Raw genomic sequence first — 22,284 nt, 5'->3', positions numbered from 1 at the left:
ACTACTAAAGAAAAATTCCAGACTACCGCTCCACCCCTATATATTCTTTACATTCAGAATGAATGTAGTTGTCTAACCCTGGAGGTGTGATTGATTCCATTCTAATAGAGCTTCCATGGTTTTTGTTTTCTAAAAAAAAAAAAGAGGACCTACTGTGAGTATTCAGCTAGTAAAATGAGGTTTGGGGTGAACATTGAGCAATATTTATTTGTTATTTCAACTCAATTTATAATTGATCAAAATCAGTTTTCTTAACTAAAATGGCAATTTATTTGAGCTCTAAATTATTTTTTGTAATATCATTAAGCACAAATCCAACTGATAAACTTTAGCAAATGCAACATTGGCCAGCCCCAATCAAGTACATCAGTAAGAAAGTTCTGTTAAGAGGTAGATTATCTCCTTGGGTTACTGTGCTTTCTGAAATCCACCACAGAATGAGGGATGTCCCATTCAAGATCCATATGCAACTTGATATTCGGATGCCAAAAATATGACTGCGATATTTCTCTCTGGATGATCTCTGACAAGGCCAGTTTTCTCATGTCAGTCTGTTTCATTTGTACAATGGTCACTGATTTTTTTTGTGCAACTTGCAACAAGCTCCAGGAGATATATTGTTGTATTTCTATTCACCTGACACTTATGGAATGTGCACCCCCATCCCCTTTATCATCAACTGACCATCAACTGAAGGGGTGCCAAGTAAGGTACAAAGCCTGGATTTAAAATCAGCTCATATGTCAATTTTCCATCTGCTCCAGAAGTTAGTTTTCCTGTTTCCATTTCATTGGCACTCATTCAATGCGTGTTAAACACAGGTTTATGTAAAGATTTGGACGAACATTTGATTTAGTGTATTCCACTGTTGGCATCAAGCATGACGTCATACATCAACAAACATTCAGCACAAAAACTGTAAAGAACAAATCTATGAGTGCAACTTACAGTGTGCATAACATACAGCAATGAACAAAACGCAGAGCCATGCCTTCCACTATGTTCTCTAATCCAGGAAATATATTGGTTCTAGGTCACCAAACGCTAGAGTCAAAATTAGTGCACAAGATTTAAATGGTGAAGGAAACAATAACCCACGTGTTATTTTAACCAGACTCAGGTGGAAACAAGGAGTCACACTGTGGCAGATACCATGCTTACTGCTTTTTTTTTTTCTCAAAACTACATATTTATTGGTTTCTTGCTGGTTTACAACAAACCTCACGCAGGCTTACAGCAAGCAGATTCATTACCAATAAATTGCCCTGCAGACAACAGACATGAGGTTTTCATATGAGATTTTACATTTATTGGCTTTTATTAAACCTACATAGCCAACAGAAAACAAGCACTCCCACTGCTGGATTTTCTAACAGGGTATGATGAAGAATACCCCAGAAAGGACCAGGGTGTGGGGTTTTAATTAGCAGTTAGAAAGAAGATAAGACACGAGAAACCTTTATAGTATGTGACAGTGGTTAGCTAGTTCATGATCACGCAAGTCCTTTGTTATGCCATTGCTGGTAAATGGTGTGGTTCTGCTAGGGTTTCTTCTGGCTAATACACTGGTATTAAAATTATATTTTCTGCATGAATAGTTTTAAGTATACTGCAGAAATTAATGTAATACTGTTCTTAAATGATAATCAGCTGTTCTTACCTCTTTTTAGCATAAGCAACATTAGCATTGGTCTACATTTACTTTTATTATGCCAAAGATCTTTTCATTCATTCTGTTTGTTTTGAACATTCATGAATTAATGTAAGATTTGATTTGTTTTCACACAACACGCACAACTTTTTTATACAGCACGAGAAGCAGCTGTGAGACAGTACTACATTTTAGAAGGGTATTGCATATCAAAAACAAGGAAAAAACAGGAAGTAAAATGATTTCAAAGCCTTGGTTATTGCACCTTTAAAGGTCTGTGTATCGAAGGATACTGGCTCATAGTGGGTTGAAAAGCATCTGGTAATTTTAGAATCTTAATTGATGGCAGCGGTAAGCGCTGCGTGGGGCGTGAAGCCTGTGGAAGGAGTGCAGTGTGGCGGCGGGCTGCCCAGGTGCAGCCTCTTTCGGGCTTGCTTTGTTGGTAGAGATTGAAGGTTTCAGAAGGCAATTCTGTCTCTTGCTTACTGCTTAGCAGGCAGCTCAACATGTGCTGCACATTTTTCTAGTTTTAATGAGCCTTTTTACATGCGGCCTGTACACTGAGGATAATGTTCTTAAGATTCTGCATACCAAGGGAACCTTTCTTTTTTAATGCCAAAAAGCTATATATATATATATATATATATATATATATATATATATATATATAGTCAAACATTTTGCATCACCCTGTAGAATTAACACATTTTTCTTCATAAAGTCAAATGAAACCTGCTGAATAATGTCACATTTACACATTGAATTACACAGCGCTTTGTAGTTTTCCATATACCGGTACTTAACAAAAAACTGACATAAATGGAAACATTTGAAATTTCAAAATCTAACATGAAATACTGTACTTTTTTTTTTAATTACAGGTGTTAAATAAAAGAACTAAATTATGTTCATGCAGTTTTTTTTTTAATTATTATGTCTCAATCCTAAAATTCTAGGTGATGTAAAATGTTTGACCATAGCTGTAAATATACAGTATATATGGGCAATGCTGCAGTGCTGTTGTCTAATAAATTACCTGTTTGAAGAATGCAAGTATACAATGATTTTTGTAGTTTATCTGCATTGTAAATTGTTTTAGATTAAATACCATATTAATTACCAAATGAAAGTCCCTTGCACAGTTAGCTTCATCTCAACATCTTTACATTTTCTTAAGACCATGCCTTTAATAAACAAATATATCTAATTGTATTGCCTGTGTTTGCAATGCCTATGTTTGTGGAAAGCTATTTCAAATTACAGATAATTACTCAAACACCCTTCTGTTATCACCAATCTTTGTGTTTCTGACTAAGTTGTAGTTTTTTGTACAAAGGCTAGTTGAAAGGCAAAATTGTTTGTCTTACAACTCATTAAATCTTCGAAAAATGTAAAGAGGAATAAAAAAAAGTTATGCAGGTTAATTGCATCCACTGAATATCATCCTTTCAGTATTGAAATGGGACCTTCTGTACCCCAACCACCTCCCAATAAGGACTGAGCAACAATGTAAAAGCCTGAAGGTTGGTGAAAACTTGAAGTTGGTGAAAAAAAAAAAACTTTTATGTACCAGTATTTAGTTTCGAATTGTGGTGACAGCTGACTACAGTAAGTACAGTTTAGATTAGCAAATTACATTTAAGGATAGACTTCACAAACTATGGGCTACAGATAGGTAAACGGCATAACATACTGTAGAACACTTTATATCAATAAACTCAAACGTTGATGCTTTTGGCGATGCAGGGCAAACACTTAAACTTTACACAGTACACTGCACAATTAAAAGTAATTTAAGTTAAAGATTATATGACTTAGCAAAAATTAATTGTGCATGAATAAAAGGAGATTTACAACTACAGTTTTGTTTTGTGTATGTGTGTGTGTGTGCAGGGGTGGATTCTGCTTCCATTTAAATCATAATTTGAGATGCAATGGCCAATGATGTCTTTTCACATAAAGATCCAGAGCCTGTGAATTATGTATGTTTCTTTCTGTTACTGATGACAGATTATTAGTTTGAGCTTGAATAAAGAAAGTTACTTCTTCCTTTTCTCTGTTTTGAGCCAAAGCAGTTAATACATTTCAAGACAGTAAAGGCCAGAAACCACACCAAACCATATTGTTCCGATTCTTTTTATGTGTGCACCATAACACAGTTTTGGAATGGACATAGTTAACCCTGTTGATTTGTCAGCAAGCACTTGAATGACCTAAATTTAGCGGCAAAAAAAAACCAACTGTTCAGTTCAGCAGCATGGCCCATTCTTTTACAGAATGGGAATTAACTGGAATTAACATTTCATACCTGAGTAAGAGTTCTGGTTTCTAAATCAGTAACCATTCGTTTCCTTTGCTATAGTAGAAGCATTACCTTATGGAGTTATCTTACAAACTGGAATCATATTTTAATTTGTTTTTATTACAGGAATACCTTTGGTCCAAGTGGGTTGCCAATTCAATAGACATAACATCTCACACAGCAATAACCAAGGCACCAGGGTCTAGTCAAGTCTTGTGTAGTATATTAATATAACAATTCCAGTTCTAAATATAAATATACAACCAAACGTTAAATGCCAAGAAGTACAATTCCTATGCAAGATACACATTGAAAATGTCATACTAATGCTGCACAAAGACACACACAAAACTGAATGAATGGCCACAAACAACCACATAAGGAAACTATCATCACATATCATAAAGCTCACGGCAATTTGTACAAGAATCCCAAGATTTAAAACGTACCTGATTCGCCATTTCTGCCCCTTCTTCCTCGCTTTCCTGGCGGGCCTGAAATGAAAGAAAATCAACATCACCTTTACAGTAAAAATAAAACCCCAAAAAACAACAATTGCACTCAAAGTGCAGCAAACAAGGATCAGCATTCTTTAGTTCACTCAGTACTTTGGCGAAAGCTCCCTGTTCACCTGGTGATCTATCATGCTCACCAGCTGCATTAAGTGTTTGGGTTATTGTAGTGATTGATTGATTGATTTATGAATGACACCCCTCACAATAGTTTTCCTCCGGCACTCATTCTTTAAGAGTGTGTGACATAGGGCCCCTTGATTTTCTGGTTGCGTTCACAATCTGTGATGCAGATTCTTTGACTAGTCTCAGAATTCTTTGAATAGTCTCTTTTTTCACTGTCTTTGCTTCTACTCTACTACACAGTGAATTATGTGACAAGTCATTTCAAGCAATGTTTTTTGGAATGTTTTAATATTTATCCCAGTGCTACACAAAACACCTTATACCTATAGGCATAAAATTGGTTAAGCCGAGTTGCCAAAATCTTGACATTCTATAAGAAAAAAAAAAAAATACTGCTGGGATGCCAATTCAGTGACATTTGGTGGCTCCAAAAACGCAGTAGAAAGTAAAAATAATAAATAAATGTCTTGCAGCAATGTCTTAATTTCTTAATGAAAGCCTTTGCTGATGACAGCTTGTTTTCTTACAGGATATGATAAATGACCAGTGCAAAGTTTGTAATGATAATTACATGTATTTATACAGTGTCTCTTTAAAAGATCCCTTTGGAAGCTGAAAGTGATTTCAATTTCACAGTCTAAATCCCTGATTAATTAAAAGCTACTGTTTTGCCAGACAGTTAATTTTAACATTTGATGTGAGGAGGTTATGCAAACATTAAAAAAGAATGTGAAAAGGATGTTCAAATGAAGTTTAAGAAACTGGGTCAATTCAATTGATATAGAGAAAATGGCAGTGGATCTCAATACCAACCCTGGCATTTTACTAACATTTAAAGACAAATGAGTCACATATATGTCCATATTCAAATACAAACCTTGAGTGTTAGTGCTTACTTAATACGAAGCTAATGGTTGTTCATTTTGAGAAAGCAGTTACCGTAAGCTTCTGAATATGACATTTACTATAGGTTGTTAGAGATGTTGGTTTTCTCAAAGAGTCCTTCTATTAATGATTCAAACAATGAGCGTTTATATTATTGAATAAACCCCACTATCTTTTAAAAAAAAAATTATTTCCAGAATTGATTCATTTTGCTACCATTTCCTCTGTCCACCACTAGAGGGATCACATTGGCAGAGAAAAACGCACTAAACACTTTTTAGGAAATGCTCCAAAATGTACATAAACTCAACAATAAGCACAAGCCTTTGCGGAAATTTATAAATGATGAATAACGGTAATAAGCATTCCCTGTAATTGGCAATATTTTTCTTGCTACTCTTCCTCCTCATTAACTTTTCCACTGAGTAAAGTGGCTGCCCCAGGTCATGTGAGTTCATTAAAGACTAATATTTAGTGCCTTTTTGTTAAAGCAGCATGGCCCCATACAGATCTCATCATCACTGTTTGAACAACTGAACACATTATGAAAATATAAGATGTTGTCCTGTAGTATGTTTCCAGTAGAACAAAAACCACATGCAAGAGAAAAACAAAAAACAAACTTACTTAGCTACTGTACAGTACAATGGAGACGATGTCAATGACATTCACTGCTACCTGTACTTTGTATAATTCACAGAGTAACAGAGTGACAAAGACTTGTGTACGGAAAACTGAAACTGCCTTTATGAAATTCAAACAAACAGGAAAGACAACAAGGTGTTGAATGACACAGCCTAAAGATATCTAAACATTTGTTACACAAATGGTTTGTATTGGTAAAGTTTCTAGAAACTTAAATTCAATGCGAGACGTTTTGAATAAAACATGCAACGTTTGTCATTTAATTTATTAGGTTTCTTTTAGTATTTATAAATTCAGCACTGTTTAGTGTTTAATCATTATGGGATGGACGTTTCAAGAAATGTGTGGTGGGTCACGTGCTCTTCTAAAAAAAAATGTATGTAATTACATCATAATGGCAGCCTTATGCTAAAGGCTACCTGCTTGCAATGTTCCAAGTCAGGTTTAAAAATGTACAAATGTAATGAACAACAGGTGCTCAACTTACAGGTAACAAGTGTTAAGCACTTAAGATACCATTATAGGGTTTAAAGACTGGTTGGGATCAAAGAGCTCCCAAGTAATGGAAACATGTTGTGGCTCCAGGGTACAGGATGTGGCCAATTTATTAGGACTTTTAGGAACTAAAGTAGGCACTTCATAAGGCAAATGAGTTTAACTGTGTTGCATGTCACTGTGCAAGATAGCTGTAGTTAGCTGCCTGTAAAATTAAGCAAAACTGAAGGTCATAATAGTGAGTGGTATTGAAGTATTTCTGTTTCATACTGCACCAAAAACCACTGTGAAATGCATCTATAAGCAATTGCACACATTATAGAAGAAAACAACTGATCCATTTGCATGTTTTCTGAGGCTGATAGGGAGAGAAGTTAAAGGATATCTGAACGATATCAACCAACAAGAACAATAACACAAACACTGAATCTGTTTCTGAATAAAAGTATAGCTTGTTCAATACAGTCTTATTTCTAACTAAGGCTGTCTCTTAATGTACACCCACTACTAGGAGTGCACTCATAGGGGTGCACCCGAACACTACTCTATGCCATCTCTGATATTCCTTTTCCTCAAAGACTAAAAGCTCCCTATGTACATTTTTTGGGAATGGGATAAGATGCCATCGTTACCCCTGAAGGTACACTTTTATACAGATAATGTTTTGAAAACATGTGCTTAATACTTTTTTATTATTGAATGTTGTGCTGAATCTGTCTAAAGAGCATCTCTATATGAACAATATTTAGCTCCCTAGCCTTCTGGGTGCAGGGGTTACAGTTTGACACTGCCTAGAACAATGATTTATGTATGTGTCTTTACATTAGCCGTGCATTAAATGTGTCCTTTAATTAGGCTATGTGGTCCAGCAAGTGCAGTCTCTTTGCAACCAACACAAAGAGAACTGCACCTACTGCACAAGCTAAACCAGAGCATTACCAAAAACTGTGTTAAATTTTAAAAAAAAAGGCTAACAACTTGAACGATTGTATTGTCTTTTATTTACTGTAAAAACAGCTAGAATGAGAAACAGCACTTTCATATACTGTTAAGATATTAATATACCAAGGTGTCATGTTGCCAATCACCCCTAAATTTATGGGATAATTCTAGTTCTCTGTTTCTCCTGTTATAATTTCAACAGCTGTAAAAACAGTACTACCATATTCAATTTGAATCTTAAACCACAGAACCCTTTGTTTATATAAATGTTAACTCCTTTGTCCAAACAGTTTACCACATTCACAGACCTTTGTAGTTTTTCACTTGAAACAATTGATAAGTACTTGCAGGCCTCATCGTTTAAAGTATAATCTAAATATAATCTCAAAAGATTTATTATAGTAAGTGTATAAAGGGAGTTTTATGTAAGGCCAAAAAAAAAAAAGCATGCATACTACTATAGTGTATAATCTTAAACTTTTTCCTGCTATCAGCATTTGGAGTTTAACCAACTAAGTCTCAACAGACTTGGATGACTCCCAGTGCAGTAATTTTCACAGCCAACTCCTGGCCTGGTGCAGAGATTGTAGTTCCTAATCCTGTCCGTAATTGCCTGGTCACAGGTGGAGCAGAATCCTTCTCTTTTTAACAAGGTCACTTGTGACACAGTTTAATGAGCACATATGGCGATATATGTAGTTTTAAATGGAACAATAGCTAAAAGGTACTTTGGCAGGTTTATAAAAAATGTTATATCAAAGTTTATACTTATACTATACAGTCACTACACCACCAAATATAAAGATAAATAAATCACTTTCTATAAGAATCAGGGAAGTGTCACCAGTATTTACAATCATGGACCCATTAAGGTGAACAACCATGGCTTACAAAAACATTTTCTTTCTACGCATTGTCATTGTGTAGATATCTGAGTTATCCAGAGTATTAACCTTGGCTCAAAGGAATATTTTCCTGTTAAAACACTGTGGGGTAGATCTACTAAATTGTTGCGTCTGTCGCAATCGTTGCAAACTACATGCAAACCAGTCAGAAGTGCAGAGTGAAATGTACTAAACAAACGCAACGCTGTTAGCATCATTTTAACGAAGGCTTTGCAGCCGCAGTTCTAATTTGCGCTTTAGCCTTAAATGAATATGTAATTCTGGGTGTTCCTGCAGAAATTCGCAAAAACAGGTTGGAGATGAGACTGCAAATGAGGGATCAAAAATATTTTAATGAGATGTACTACAGCTGCAGGCAATTGCAACACTTACAACTGCATCAATTTGTTAAGAACTTTTGAAAGCATGTTTTAAAGTCACAACCGTTGCTGGCATTTCCCAGTCCGCTTTTTCTCGTGTGTTGCCAGTTGTGCTCGATGTATTTTTGAGACGAACACCCAAGTACCTAATTTTCACTAAAGTCAGGGTGTACTTACAAGCCTTGAAAACAAATTTCTATGACATTTCTGGTTATCTCAGCATGTTAGGAGCAATAGACTGCACACATGTGCCACTAACCCCTCCATCTGCATAGGACCATGATCTATTGTGTGTTAATTGTCTAGGCTACTAAGTAGACCAAGTGAAAAATAATAATAATTCAAATAAAAATAAAAAAACCTAAAACCATTTAGTTTCAATTTAAAATATGTACAATGCAGCAGCATGATTTATTTTGTGTTACCAGTAGGCTAAACTACAAACAGTGCGCTTAGTATTAATTTGATTTTACTACTGTGCTGTATACTCTATAGGCCTACTGTACAGATTTATATTATTACATAATGTAATGTGTAGCGTACCCAAAACATGTTAGTGTCATTTCAGCACAATGATTTATATTAAAATACATCGAGAACTATAAATGTATGCGTGTGCAATTTTATTGTATTGTTTTTAAACCCGACGCCTCCTTATGTCGGACAAACATGTCCGGTTTAGCGAGGGGCTACTGTATGATTATGAAAAGCTTTTGGGGGTGAAGGCTGGGGACCCGCTATAGTATCTGATGGGATTAAACTGCCTTTAATTTATATATATATATACAGCTTTGGAAAACATTAAGAGACCACTGCAAAATTATCAGTTTCTCTGGTTTTACTATTTATAGGTATGTGTTTGGGTAAAATGAACATTTTTGTTTTATTCTATAAACTACTGACAACATTTCTCCCAAATTCCAAATAAAAATATTGTCATTTAGAGCATTTATTTGCAGAAAATGACAACTGGTCAAAATAACAAAAAAGATGCAGTGCTGTCAGACCTCGAATAATGCAAAGAAAATAAGTTCATATTCATTTTTAAACAACACAATACTAATGTTTTAACTTAGGAAGAGTTCAGAAATCAATATTTGGTGGAATAACCCTGATTTTCAAGCACAGCTTTCATGCGTCTTGGCATGCTCTCCACCAGTCTTTCACATTGATGTTGGGTGACTTTATGCCACTCCTGGCGCAAAAATTCAAGCAGCTTGGCTTTGTTGGATGGCTTGTGACCATCCATCTTCCTCTTGATCACATTCCAGAGGTTTTCAATGGGGTTCAGGTCTGGAGATTGGGCTGGCCATGACAGGGTCTTGATCTGGTGGTCCTCCATCCACACCTTGATTGACCTGGCTGTGTGGCATGGAGCATTGTCCTGCTGCAAAAACCAATCCTCAGAGTTGGGGAACATTGTCAGAGCAGAAGGAAGCAAGTTTTCTTCCAGGACAACCTTGTACTTGGCTTGATTCATGCCAAAGCTGCCCGATTCCAGCCTTGCGGAAGCACCCCCAGATCATCACCGATCCTCCACCACATTTCACAGTGGGTGCGAGACACTGTGGCTTGTAGGCCGCTCCAGGTCTCCGTCTAACCATTAGACGACCAGGTGTTGGGCAAAGCTGAAAATTGGACTCATCTGAGGGTGCTTCAGCAAGGCTGGAATCGGGCAGATTTGTCTTTGTGAAGGATGCATGAATCAAGCCAAGTACAAGGTATAAAGTCACCCAACATCAATGTGAAAGACTGGTGGAGAGCATGCCAAGACGCATGAAAGCCGTGCTTGAAAATCAGGGTTATTCCACCAAATATTGATTTCTGAACTCTTCCTAAGTTAAAACATTAGTATTGTGTCGTTTAAAAATGAATCATTTTCTTTGCATTATTCGAGGTCTGACAACACTGCATCTTTTTTGTTATTTTGACCAGTTGTCATTTTCTGCAAATAAATGCTCTAAATGACAATATTTTTATTTGGAATTTGGGAGAAATGTTGTCAGTAGTTTATAGAATAAAACAAAAATGTTCATTTTACCCAAACACATACCTATAAATAGTAAAACCAGAGAAACTGATAATTTTGCAGTGGTCTCTTAATTTTTTCCAGAGCTGTATATATATAATATATAAACAGTATTAAAATAGGTAAAACGAAGACGGAACAGAATGCATTGTACAGATGATATTTACGTTTAACAAAAACAATGTTATTTTGATTCTTGCTCCCTTGCATGTATAGACGTTATCGTTTGGGCACCCTCTGCTGCAGCAAACCACAACTCAACTGCCGCTATTTTATTTGAAAAAATGTCACACAACTCTCGCTAGAGATCTCGCTAAGATGACGCAAATTATATTTAAGTTTGTATATTGCGGCTCTCTTCATTAACATATTTATTCTTAGTACATACAACAAAATGTGCACTTTGCAAATTGTCTTAACGAAAATGCAAATTGCAGTACGTTTGCGCTGTGACTGGCCTATCTTAGTACATCTACCCCTATGTGTATGTTAGTCCTTAATTTATTTTCCCTATTAACTTCTTATGTTATATAGGTACTGTACTGTATACAGTAGCTTTGTTTTTAATGCATAATTTTGTCGTCAGCAAAGCCAATGTCCCCAGATATGTTTGTGCATGCAAATCTAGGTGTAAAGCTGTTTCCTTTAGGTAAAAAAATAAATCAAATGTAAATGTCCCAAAGTGATCAGTGCTAGCATTCTGTTTGTTTGTTTCGACTTGATAGCCCCTGAACTCTCTTAGGCTATAAAGACACCACGTGAAACACAATGACACCATATTCCCTGGAACTTTAGTTTGCATAATACTATCTGATATCGAGGTCACTGTCAGAGCCAAACATAAGCGAGAATATTTGCCCCGCAAAATGACTGAAATGTCTACAGCCTGGCTCCATGCCCAGTTCAGTCAAATCAAGCTAGCCTGTCATGTCCTGTTATCTAGATGTCATTGATGGGTTTAAATTTGGTGGGCTAAGCTTACTCGCTTGCTGTGGATGCTTTTTTCTTTGAGCACGTATGAAAGGCATGGGAAAATGTGCCAAGTTCATGGCATAGTCCTGTCGCTGGCAGCCATAATTAGCAGCAACCTTGAGGACAAATTCATATTATGTTCCTTCCGGCACTTTATAGGCTACTTAACAGGTGCTGAATGGTGTGCACTAAAGCAGCATATCTTCAATGTGTATCAGAAACTGCTTTTTGTACAGAAATGTCTACAATGTACACAAACAGTATCAACAAGAAATGTGCAATGTTTAGTAGAGTTTTTAGGAGGGGATTAGTGCAGCACCTCTTATTTTACAATTGTTTTTATTTGTTCCGTTTCACAGCTTTATAGTCATGCATGTAAAGAGGAACAGAAAATAACCATTTGAACCATATTTGTTAAAAATATACCCTTTGTCAAAGCCCTCAAACTTGTGGTAATCCTCCTCCCCAATTATGACCTCCTCCCCAAGTAATTACAAATACATTTATTGTAGTGCATGATATTAACAGTAATTCTTGTCATACCAACATCCAATTTATGGCCCTCGGGGCATTGCCAAGAGCAGCTACAGTAAATATCTTTATTAAAATAATTTTGTTTACATACACAGTAATTCAATCTGACACAAAAGACAAAATGAGCTGCTTTAAATAATGCTCTGATCTGAGTTCAGAAACTCTCTTTAATGTATCTGCCTCTCTCACAATACAGTAAGGTCTCCTCTTGAATCCCTTGTGACTCAAAGTGACTCGAGGTAAATCAGTGTATTGGTACAAATCAGCATAAGACTTTGTCAAGTGGGGCTAAAATAAGAACCGATGGTCAGTTACAGTTACAGTTCCCTTTCCCAAGCAGATCTTAAACAAGCCTGTTCTGAGCTTTCAGGCAAAAAAATAGGATGGTCAATAAAATCATTTTAACAGAACTGTTCACAAAATATTCTGAAATTTAGGTTTAAGTTGCAATTCTCAAATCTGTCAAGAAGAAAGATAGTCTTCATGATCTACATCTAGAGTTCCCAGGCATTTTGCATCTGGAAAGAGCATGTGACTACAGCATGAGGACCAAAGAGTATGCACTTTTTGCTTTGTGTTTCATCCCAGTTAGTGAACTATGCAATTCAGCTAAAATGCTATTTAAGATATTGTCTGCTGTTTCCTAGTAAAGACTGAATTTCATTAAATGCAGTCTTTTTTTATATATTTACTGCTGATGCTGTTTCTAATGCCAAGAAATAATTGAAACATTCTGCCATGTCAAAAAGATGACACATTTTCAGGGGGCTCCCGAGTGGCGCATCCAGTAAAGGCGCTCCACGTGGAGTGCAGGATGCGCTCTATTGTCTGGACGTCGCGAGTTCGAGTCCAGGCTATTCCACAGCCGACCGTGGACGGGAGCTCCCAGGGGGCACAATTGGCCGAGCATCGCCCAGGGTGGAGGGAGGGTTAGGTTGGCCAGGGTGTCCTCGGCTCACCATGCACCTGCAACCCCTGTAGTCTGGCCCGGCGCCTGCGGGCTTTCCTGTAAGCTGCCCGAGAGCTGCGTTGTCCTCCGACGCTGTAACTCTTGGGTGGCTGCATGGTGAGTCCGCAGTGTGAAAAAAAGCGGTCGGCTGACGGCACATGCTTCGGAGGACAGTGTGTGTACGTCTTCGCCTTGCCGAGTCAGCGCAGAGGTGACACATTTTGGTCCCAGTGTTTTAGGTTTACTTAAAAACATCTCAGTATAGAACATTGCATTCAACCTGATGAGCACAATGATAGTAACAATTATAATTTATTATGCAACAAGACAGGCTATTACGTTACCCCCTGTTTTAACTGAGAAAAGATAAGACACTGATTCCTATTTTGAATTATTTTATGTTCCGTGCCAATTATGTTAGCAAAGTGCATCTGTCAAGTGGAAACTGAGTTTAATAATGATTTCTAAGAAAAAATATGAGTCATTAAAAAGTTAGTTTTAATATTCATAATAACGCTATTTCACACAAATAACCATTTCTGTGTTGTAAATATACTTAGTACCCCTTATAAACTCCCTCTCAGTATAAAGATAAAATATATGTTTTTTTTTTTAATAGTGTATGTTTCAAGACCCTTTTTATTACTTTTACCCTGTCAAAAGAAAATTCTCAGCCTCCATTTCCATCTTGCTCATTTTTTAATGTGAATATGAAATGATGCAATATGGCTTGCGTAAAAGGTTTTGTGTTGAATTTTTTATCCGAGAAAGAGTGTGGCAGCCCCAGTTGAAAGAGTTACAGCTGTATACGTACTTAAGGAATATACAGTTGCACTGTAACAGCTCCAAAATAACTCTGCAGAATTTATATTTTGTAGTTTAGATGTGCATATTTGTCTCATAAACATGGTTTTCAAGTTACTGTGCATGTCATTTATTTTCTTTTGATTTATTTGGTATTTTCCACTTTGAAATGATTAATATACAGTATCAAAGTACATACATTCAGTAAGTAAATGTAAACCATGGACAATCTGGTTTCCATAAATTTCATACAGTTTTATTGGCTATTATATCAGTTACTGCCATTAATAAATTGTGTTATCTTGTGTGCATTTGATATAAGAAAAGTATTTGGCTGGGACTATCATGGTGTGCTTATCACTAAGCTCCTACGCTGCAGTATAAATGCTTGCTGACCTTTCTCAGTACAATTGTTAGCCACTAATCCTGAGGACCTGCTGAACTTCAGAGCTCTCTGTGAATGTGTTTAAGATCCTATAATATTTACCTGAGTTGCAATTTACAAAATACCTAGTATTTGTTGGTGAGGCCCAAATTCTGATTTGAGATGAACTTACTATGAATGGATAAACCATACATCTTTTTGTTTCAATTTGTGCATTTTTATGGTCCATTTACCTGTACTGAAGTATCAAATAAACTGAAAGCAATGGGGTCTACTATAAAGATGGCAAATAACAGGTGGTGGATCGAAACACTGCTAAATCATCACGTCACAGTTCAGCCAGCTCACGAGGGGTATAATGTCGCCCAGAGTGCCACTTGCCCTGCTGCTGGCTACAGCTGTCATACTCCTACATCACAGTTCAGCCAGCTCACAAGGGGGAGTAGCCCAAAGTGCCACTTGCCCTGCCACTGGCAATAACTGCTAATAATCATTACATAACACTTCAGCACCATATGGGGAAGGTGGCCCATACTTTTTTTCTTAGCAGTAAAATCAAATGACAATTACATTTATCACTCTTCCATTTTTATGACTTCATTTATAGCTCTGGGCAGATGATGTAACCATCTTGTTCACCATCTTGTTCATCATATCTAGAAAACTGCCCCTGCTTTAGTCTTGAACTGGTATTATTATTTATTTCTTAGCTGACATCCTTATCGAGGGTGACTTACAGTTGTTACAAGATATCACATTATTTTTACATACAATTACCCATTTATACAGTTGGGTTTTTACTGTAGCAATCTAGGTAAAGTACCTTGCTCAAGGGTACAGCAGCAGTGTCCCCCACCTGGGATTGAACCCACGACCCTCCGGTCAAGAGTCCTGAGCCCTAACCACTGTCCTAACTGTTTAACATCTCTTTATGTATGCCAAAAGGGAATGATTCCAATTGAAACCAAAGTTTCTAGGCAGCCAGTTATAATTGCTTTTAAAAATAATAAAACAAAACTCTAAAATGTATCAGTCCCTATTTTAGCTAGTTTGAGGTGCTAAATGAAATGTTTAGATTTTTAGTCACAGGGTGGTTGTTTTATTTAGCAAATAGAATAACAAACATGGGAAGTGATGTTTGAGACAGCTCTTCTCAACACCTTTCAGATTCAAACATCGATCCTCATGGTGACCTATTCTTGGCCTAAAGTTACTTGAATTCTAGTCAACTTTTGTATTCCGTAGCCACTTGCTCCCCTGGGTCACTATTCTATAAATTATAAGACGCTCAACTGGGCAAGGTTCACAGCAAACAAAGTCACATCCTAGAATCCATCTCACAACCCCACATTACCACTGGGCAAAAAAAGGTGTATTTTTCCAAATCCAGTACACTCAGTCTCAAAGTGCCAGAATATACTTACATATTGTACTTACCATATAAAGGCATTTTGTCACTTATATTTTTATTTTTTAATTATACAGGTCTAGGAAAGATTTGCCCATTTGTATATTCATTATATAAAACATATGTTTATTTATATATACAATATATATTATTTTTCAGCGTTCTATTAATCAGTTCAAGTAGCGTTTGTGGACACTTCAAAAGGAAGATAAAAGGGGAAGAATATATTCCCCAAAGATATGTAAATGTTGATTCATTAGTTTCAGTCCTTATGTACAGTATTAAGCTTTAAAAAAAAAAGGAAGTTAATTTACAGAGGTGGTTACTGACACAATATACAAACAAGGCTGCATCATCAATTGATTTACCTCTGCATCTGCAGCAAAGAAGGTAGTTTATCACTATAACAGTACATCATGCTGTTTAGAGTTAATGCATCTACTTTTAAAGAGACTGTAGAGCTTTCAGCCATAGAGTGTGTTTATAAAATATAAAAAAATCAGAATCTCCATGCCTAAAATGTGATGTCTTGTAAATCAATATAAATACTTTAAGTAAGAAACACTCAGAATATATTATATATATATTATATAATCGCATAATAATACAGTACCCTTGCATCTTCAGCAAGTACACAGAATGACATGTTAGTACACTATAATAAATTCTGCAATGGATTGGTATAAGTTGAAACGTGGTGTGTAGGATGTCTCTTATTGTTCCCCGTCCATATGCCCGTCCATACTGTATGTCTGTCTGTACATATGTCATAGCCTGTGATTAAACATTGAATTGTTAATTCTTATTCTATACTATTCTATACTGTGGCAGGAAGGTCTAAAGGTGACGTCCCCAGACCAGGAAGCTGACACTCACACAAGTACTTATTCAAAAATAAATCAAAAGGACAAACAAAAACACAGCTCACAGAGCCAAAAACATACAGTCTGAACAAAACAAGACTCACACACAGACACTGACACCAATAAGTACCACTGACACCAACTGGTCCTTCTTTTTTAAAAATCTTTACCTCCTTTGCTCGCTCTCTCGTTCTCCACCCTGTTCAGCCAAAGCTGTGGGTTTTTATACATGTGACCATGTCCAAATTAGCAATAAATTAATCAATCTGGAGAGAGCCACATTCTGCACAAGGCTTTTACTATGCGTGGTCGACAGTCTATTTGTCAATAATTCATTAGCTGCCGACCACACATTCCCACGAGATGTAGTCTGGCAGAGATGAACTGCTAACATCGCCCCTGCCAAACCACATTAAACTATTCCAATGAAATCACCTAAACAATACATATCTAGCATGGTTCTGCCCTGCTCCATATTTACAAGCAAGGATCTTTCACCCTGCTACATATATACTGTTGATTGATGTCATGGTCATCATCTTTTTCATCACATTGGTAGCTCTATTTTACAGTTGTGGCAGAGGATGTATGTTACTGACCTACTGTAATGCATAAGGGATGTCCTCTCTACAGTTTGTGAGACAACTGAGGAGCAAAACAGTGGTTCTGGCAGCTCAAACTGTCCTAAATGATGTCTTATAGTAAGATACCCCCTACACACAACATGTTCACTTAGTATGTAGCCGCTTCATCTCAACAAGAATCTCACACCTCCTTTCCCTGGTCTGAGGATCTGCCAGCCACCTGCTCTTCCCTTTACTGGAATGATTCCATCATGCAGGCAGACTTCAAGCATATATTTTTAAAAGGTGCAATTATCACATCCATGGTCAATTGCATACTTGTATCACTGGTTTTTGACCTTGTAAATAATATGCACCCCTGATACTAGTTTGCTTTGATCCCCATCTTGGCAATAAGCATAATCATTTCCTATTCCTAAATACCCCAAGAGCTTCAGAATCACATTTCACCATCTGCCTTTGTACACATCGTAATGCATCAATTATGGTTTATTGGTGGGCACTTACAGCTTCACATACTTCACTTGGAATCATCCAAATATGTGGAACATTATGCTGCTGTTGTAGCCAGTTTAAAAATGTCAGGCCAATATATTTAAACATTTTTTATTTTACATTTTTTATTTTTAATTGCACCTATGTTTCTAAGTATTCTTTTAAGGAACTGAGTGTTTAAATGCCCAGTCCCCCCTTGCAGATAAGTAAAACAAATACCATTTAAATACGATTATGATATCCCAGAAGAAACTTTAGCAGAATGACATCATTCATTCATTACATGAATTTGTAAGAAGTACAATACTGCACAGTAGTCCTGGTAGCATCACAGCCCAGATGGTATTTACAGGGAGAGAGACTCAGACACAGAAAGCTGCAAGTTTAATGCGCTAATGGCTAATAACAAATAGACAAAACCACTAAACAAAACACATTAAAAAAATAAACAGCACAAGGGCCAAAACAAAAGGGTTTACAAAAACTCACGAACACAGACCGGCACAACACAGCACGGAACACAAACACGGAACTCCACCTCTCACCAACATTAATTTTTCTCATTCTAATTACCACCTATTTTATACACCTGAGCCTAATTAATCATTTAATCATTTATTCAATTACCCCTCCTTAACAACCACATCATATTCACCCTGCCACACTATGCCACACAGGTACCTGTACCAATGTATGCAGTACAATGCCTGGTGCTGGTTTGTATCACTGTAATACCATTGGGATGTCAAAATATGTTAAAGCAGTAAATATTAACCATTTCAGTGTAATTTACAAAGGCTGTGGAAAATGGGGTGTAGCAATAAGGGGTACAGCTGTAACCAGTAGCTTACCTTTGCAAACATGAATTCGTGTTGGTCTTTAATATTAAATGAGAAATGATCTTAATAGAAGTAAAGGCGGGTGCTGCCTTGTCATGAAGCTCAAGAAGCCAACACAAAATAAGGTATTTAAAACCTCCACCCACCTTTCAATAGACACCAGAATCCTCTGCTGGTGTCCCCTATTAGTCTCTTAGTCACATGTGTGTGATTAATGTTATGGGTTCTGTTTGCCACTCATACATAATTAGTCAATTCTATAATAAAATGGTGTTTTAAAAAATTAGGATTAATGCTTACTGCAGCCTTGGTAAAATTACATTCAGATTTGTGTGAAGTTGAACTGATGGATGAAGATTAAGTGACAAATAGTTTATTTTCCAGTAATTCAAAATACATGATATCCATCTGTAACGGTGGGGGGGGATCTGGACTGACTATCTGACACATGCGTGGGACTGCAGGTAGAGGGTCGAAAAAGTCCCTTGGGTCGACACTGTCAATACGTTTTAGAATTTTGAATGCACGAATGCTTGAATCAGATCGCCGTGTAGTCTTCTTTGTTCAAGGCTGAATAGATTCAATTCTTTAAGCCTGTCTGCATATGACATGCCTTTTAAACCAAGGATAATTCTGGTTGCTCTTCTTTGCACTCTTTCTAGAGCAGCAATATCCTTTTTGTAACAAGGTGACCAGAACTGAACATAATATTCTAGGTGAGGTCTTACTTATGCATTGTAAAGTTTTAACATTACTTCCCTTGATTTAATCAACACTTTTCACAATATATCCAAGCATTTTGTTGGCCTTTTTTATAGCTTCCCCACATTGTCTAGATGAAGACATTTCTGAGTCAACATAAACTCCTAGGTCTTTTTCATAGATTCCTTCTTCAATTTCAGTATCTCCCATATGATATTTATAATGCACATTTGTATTGCCTGCGTGCACTACCTTACACTTTTCTCTATTAAATGTAATTTGCCATGTGTCTGCCCAGTTGTGAATGCTGTATAGATAATTTTGAATGGCCTTTGCTGCTGCAACAGTGTTTGCCACTCCTCCTATTTTTGTGTTGTCTGCAAATTTAACAAGTTTGCTTACTATACCAGAATCTAAGTCACCCTTTTATTGCAATTGTGATATATCATTAACTCCTGAGAAAATATTTAAGCAAGGCCAACATACATAGTAAAAACAAGCACGGAACTGTTTTGAAAAAAAAAAAAAAAAAATAGAAAGTTTGATAAACATTTTGTATTTAATCTAATTGTGAATATATACTTCAGACAAATTTGTGCAGAAGTAGTTCATTTTAAAATGTTTGTTCTTTTTAAAAAATAAAGTTACTCCCAACTGTGTATCCTCAAAAGAACAACACACTTAAATTCCTAGAGTTTTTAAAGAAAGGAATAACTTTGCTATTAAAACATTGCCTTTATATTGCCCCGCATGTTTTAAGAGTAGGTTAGCAACATCGGCAGAAATGTTTGCACTGTTAGGTCTTGTTCAATTTATCATCTCCAAGTCTATTCCTTACGAACAGCAGGGGGGGGGGGGGGGAGGAGCAGTTCCTGTTACAGAGAAAACTACTTAAGCTGTCAAGGGTTAGATATTAGGAAAGCAACCTTGGCAACATACTGAAAATGCTTTTAAAATATATCAGCTTTTCAAGCAAAGTTTCTTTTCACTGAAGATCTTACTGTAAATGCTGACCTCCATACAGTCAATTTACCTGTCAACTACTGCCTAATTAGGTACCCTTAAGTTTCAGACATGAACAGCAACTTGCATCATGATTCATTCACCGTGCCTCTGTTTCTGTTAAGATGTATGATCAACCTATGCACAGTCTCAATGAATGAACACCCTGAAGCTGACACACATTGAGCTACGTCATTATAAATATGCTACCAGCCATGATGATAAACTGAACCACACAGTTATCGACTTGCATCGCCTGATGTCCTGCTGACCCTTGTCAGAAAAAAAGTGTATTATTAAAGCCTAACTTACTGTTCCTTACCACAATTTACTAAATGTAACACACACCCTTTAACACAGTCTATGGGGGAATTTCAGGGCAGATTATTCTGTTATATTGTGGTATACTCAAGTTATCATGTATATTCCACAGATGGTTTAAATTCACAATAAAACAAAGAACCAACTTACAGTGAGTTTGTTAAAGAATTGCAATAGAACATTTTTGACAAACTGTTTCAGGGGTAAGAAATTTGCACTTCTAGTGGTCATTTTTATAATGACATCATTAAGGAAATTCCACCTTGCTCAGTCTCATAGGTAAAATATCCACATACAGTGATACATGATTAGTAAGAAAACATATAGTGGGATAATAAACAAATACAAACATGAATATTATGCAAAGTCAAGTAATTGTAAAGTATTTAAGTTAAAAAAAGCATATTTTGGTTTTCTCAATACAGTTGGCCAATATTAATATCAGTACCAGCTGTTCTTTCTAAATAGGGAAAGTAAAAGAAAGCATGAACAATCTTTAGTATTACTGAAAACAATTTATCGGTAGAGAGCGGTATTTAGTCTTTATAGCATGCTGTAGCAATAGCCAGAATAAATACTGCATTTGTTGATGATTTCTCAGGCAGTCAATTGAGACAGAATGAAGAACACTTTCTAGGCATCACCATGTTCAACATGCAGCAGGGAACAGAAAAGTCCACATCTGTCTGGGCTTTTGAAACCATAAACTTTATATGGATTTCATAAGGCCTTTATCGACGCTTTATAGATCTATGTTCACTACATTTCTCGGTCACCTTTAAACCATATTGCAGAGTATAACTTTTGATTAACAATAATGCAGCATGAGAGGCCGGGATAAGCTAATGTAAAGCTGTTCAAGAGGGTGAATGAAAGGACGCCCTGATGTGTGGAAATAAAAATAAATATGTCATCATTGTATCAGCAGCCAGACTCGCTGACAGTCCTCAAGCTTGATGTTTATTTCCCCAGTTAGCAAAGTCATTTTAACAGTTCCGGAATGGGGGGGGGGGGGGGGGGGGGGGGTTGTTGTTTTAACCCCCTGGATTCCGGAACAAAGTTATATATTGTTTAAAAAAGTCTCCGCCAGTATGAGATGCCAGTAATGCACATAACAGAACCTGAGAAGTTCAAGTATTATAACATGACTTGTTTTTACTGCTGCATGTCTGTGTGGTTTCTATTTTACATCCTTAATGCCCGTCTGTGTATTTCACAGTCTGAGGCTGAAGGACTCAAAAAAGAAAATGAAAATGTGACACCAATGCAGTCTGGTCCAAATATATACCTGACCGTTTTTAGAAAATTGCTAGGAAAGTTCCACATTTATTTGGAGATGTACCCAGTGAAGAAAAAACACTGAATGCATTTATCCCTTTTTACATCCTGAGTGTTTTTTGAGTATCAATTATGCAATAATGATCAAGGTCCTGGGCCTTTCCTGGGGATTAATGAACAGCTTCCAAAGGCGGCATCAACGCTCCCTGCTGTTCATATAGCTATTTCTATCATTCAAACTTTGGGACAAAAAGCACAACAGGTAGAACTTGTCAATCATTACTCTAAAGCATAATT

At 36.6% G+C, this 22,284-nt stretch overlaps 1 protein-coding gene across 1 annotated transcript in view; it reads right to left on the bottom strand.

Moving 5' to 3' along the window:
- Positions 1 to 22,284, bottom strand: part of LOC117409320 (collagen alpha-1(XXV) chain-like) — a 190,395-nt gene that overhangs the window by 83,598 nt on the left and 84,513 nt on the right. Inside the window, exon 3 of the mRNA XM_059000518.1 lies at positions 4,403 to 4,447. Within this exon, the coding sequence (XP_058856501.1) occupies positions 4,403 to 4,447 (45 nt within the window). The remainder of the gene's footprint in view (positions 1 to 4,402; positions 4,448 to 22,284) is intronic.

The sequence above is a fragment of the Acipenser ruthenus genome, chromosome 2 (assembly GCF_902713425.1).
Source record: "Acipenser ruthenus chromosome 2, fAciRut3.2 maternal haplotype, whole genome shotgun sequence".
Taxonomy (NCBI): Eukaryota; Metazoa; Chordata; class Actinopteri; order Acipenseriformes; family Acipenseridae; genus Acipenser; species Acipenser ruthenus.
Note: the sequence above shows the minus strand (reverse complement) of the source record. Positions and strands in the feature narration are given on the sequence as shown.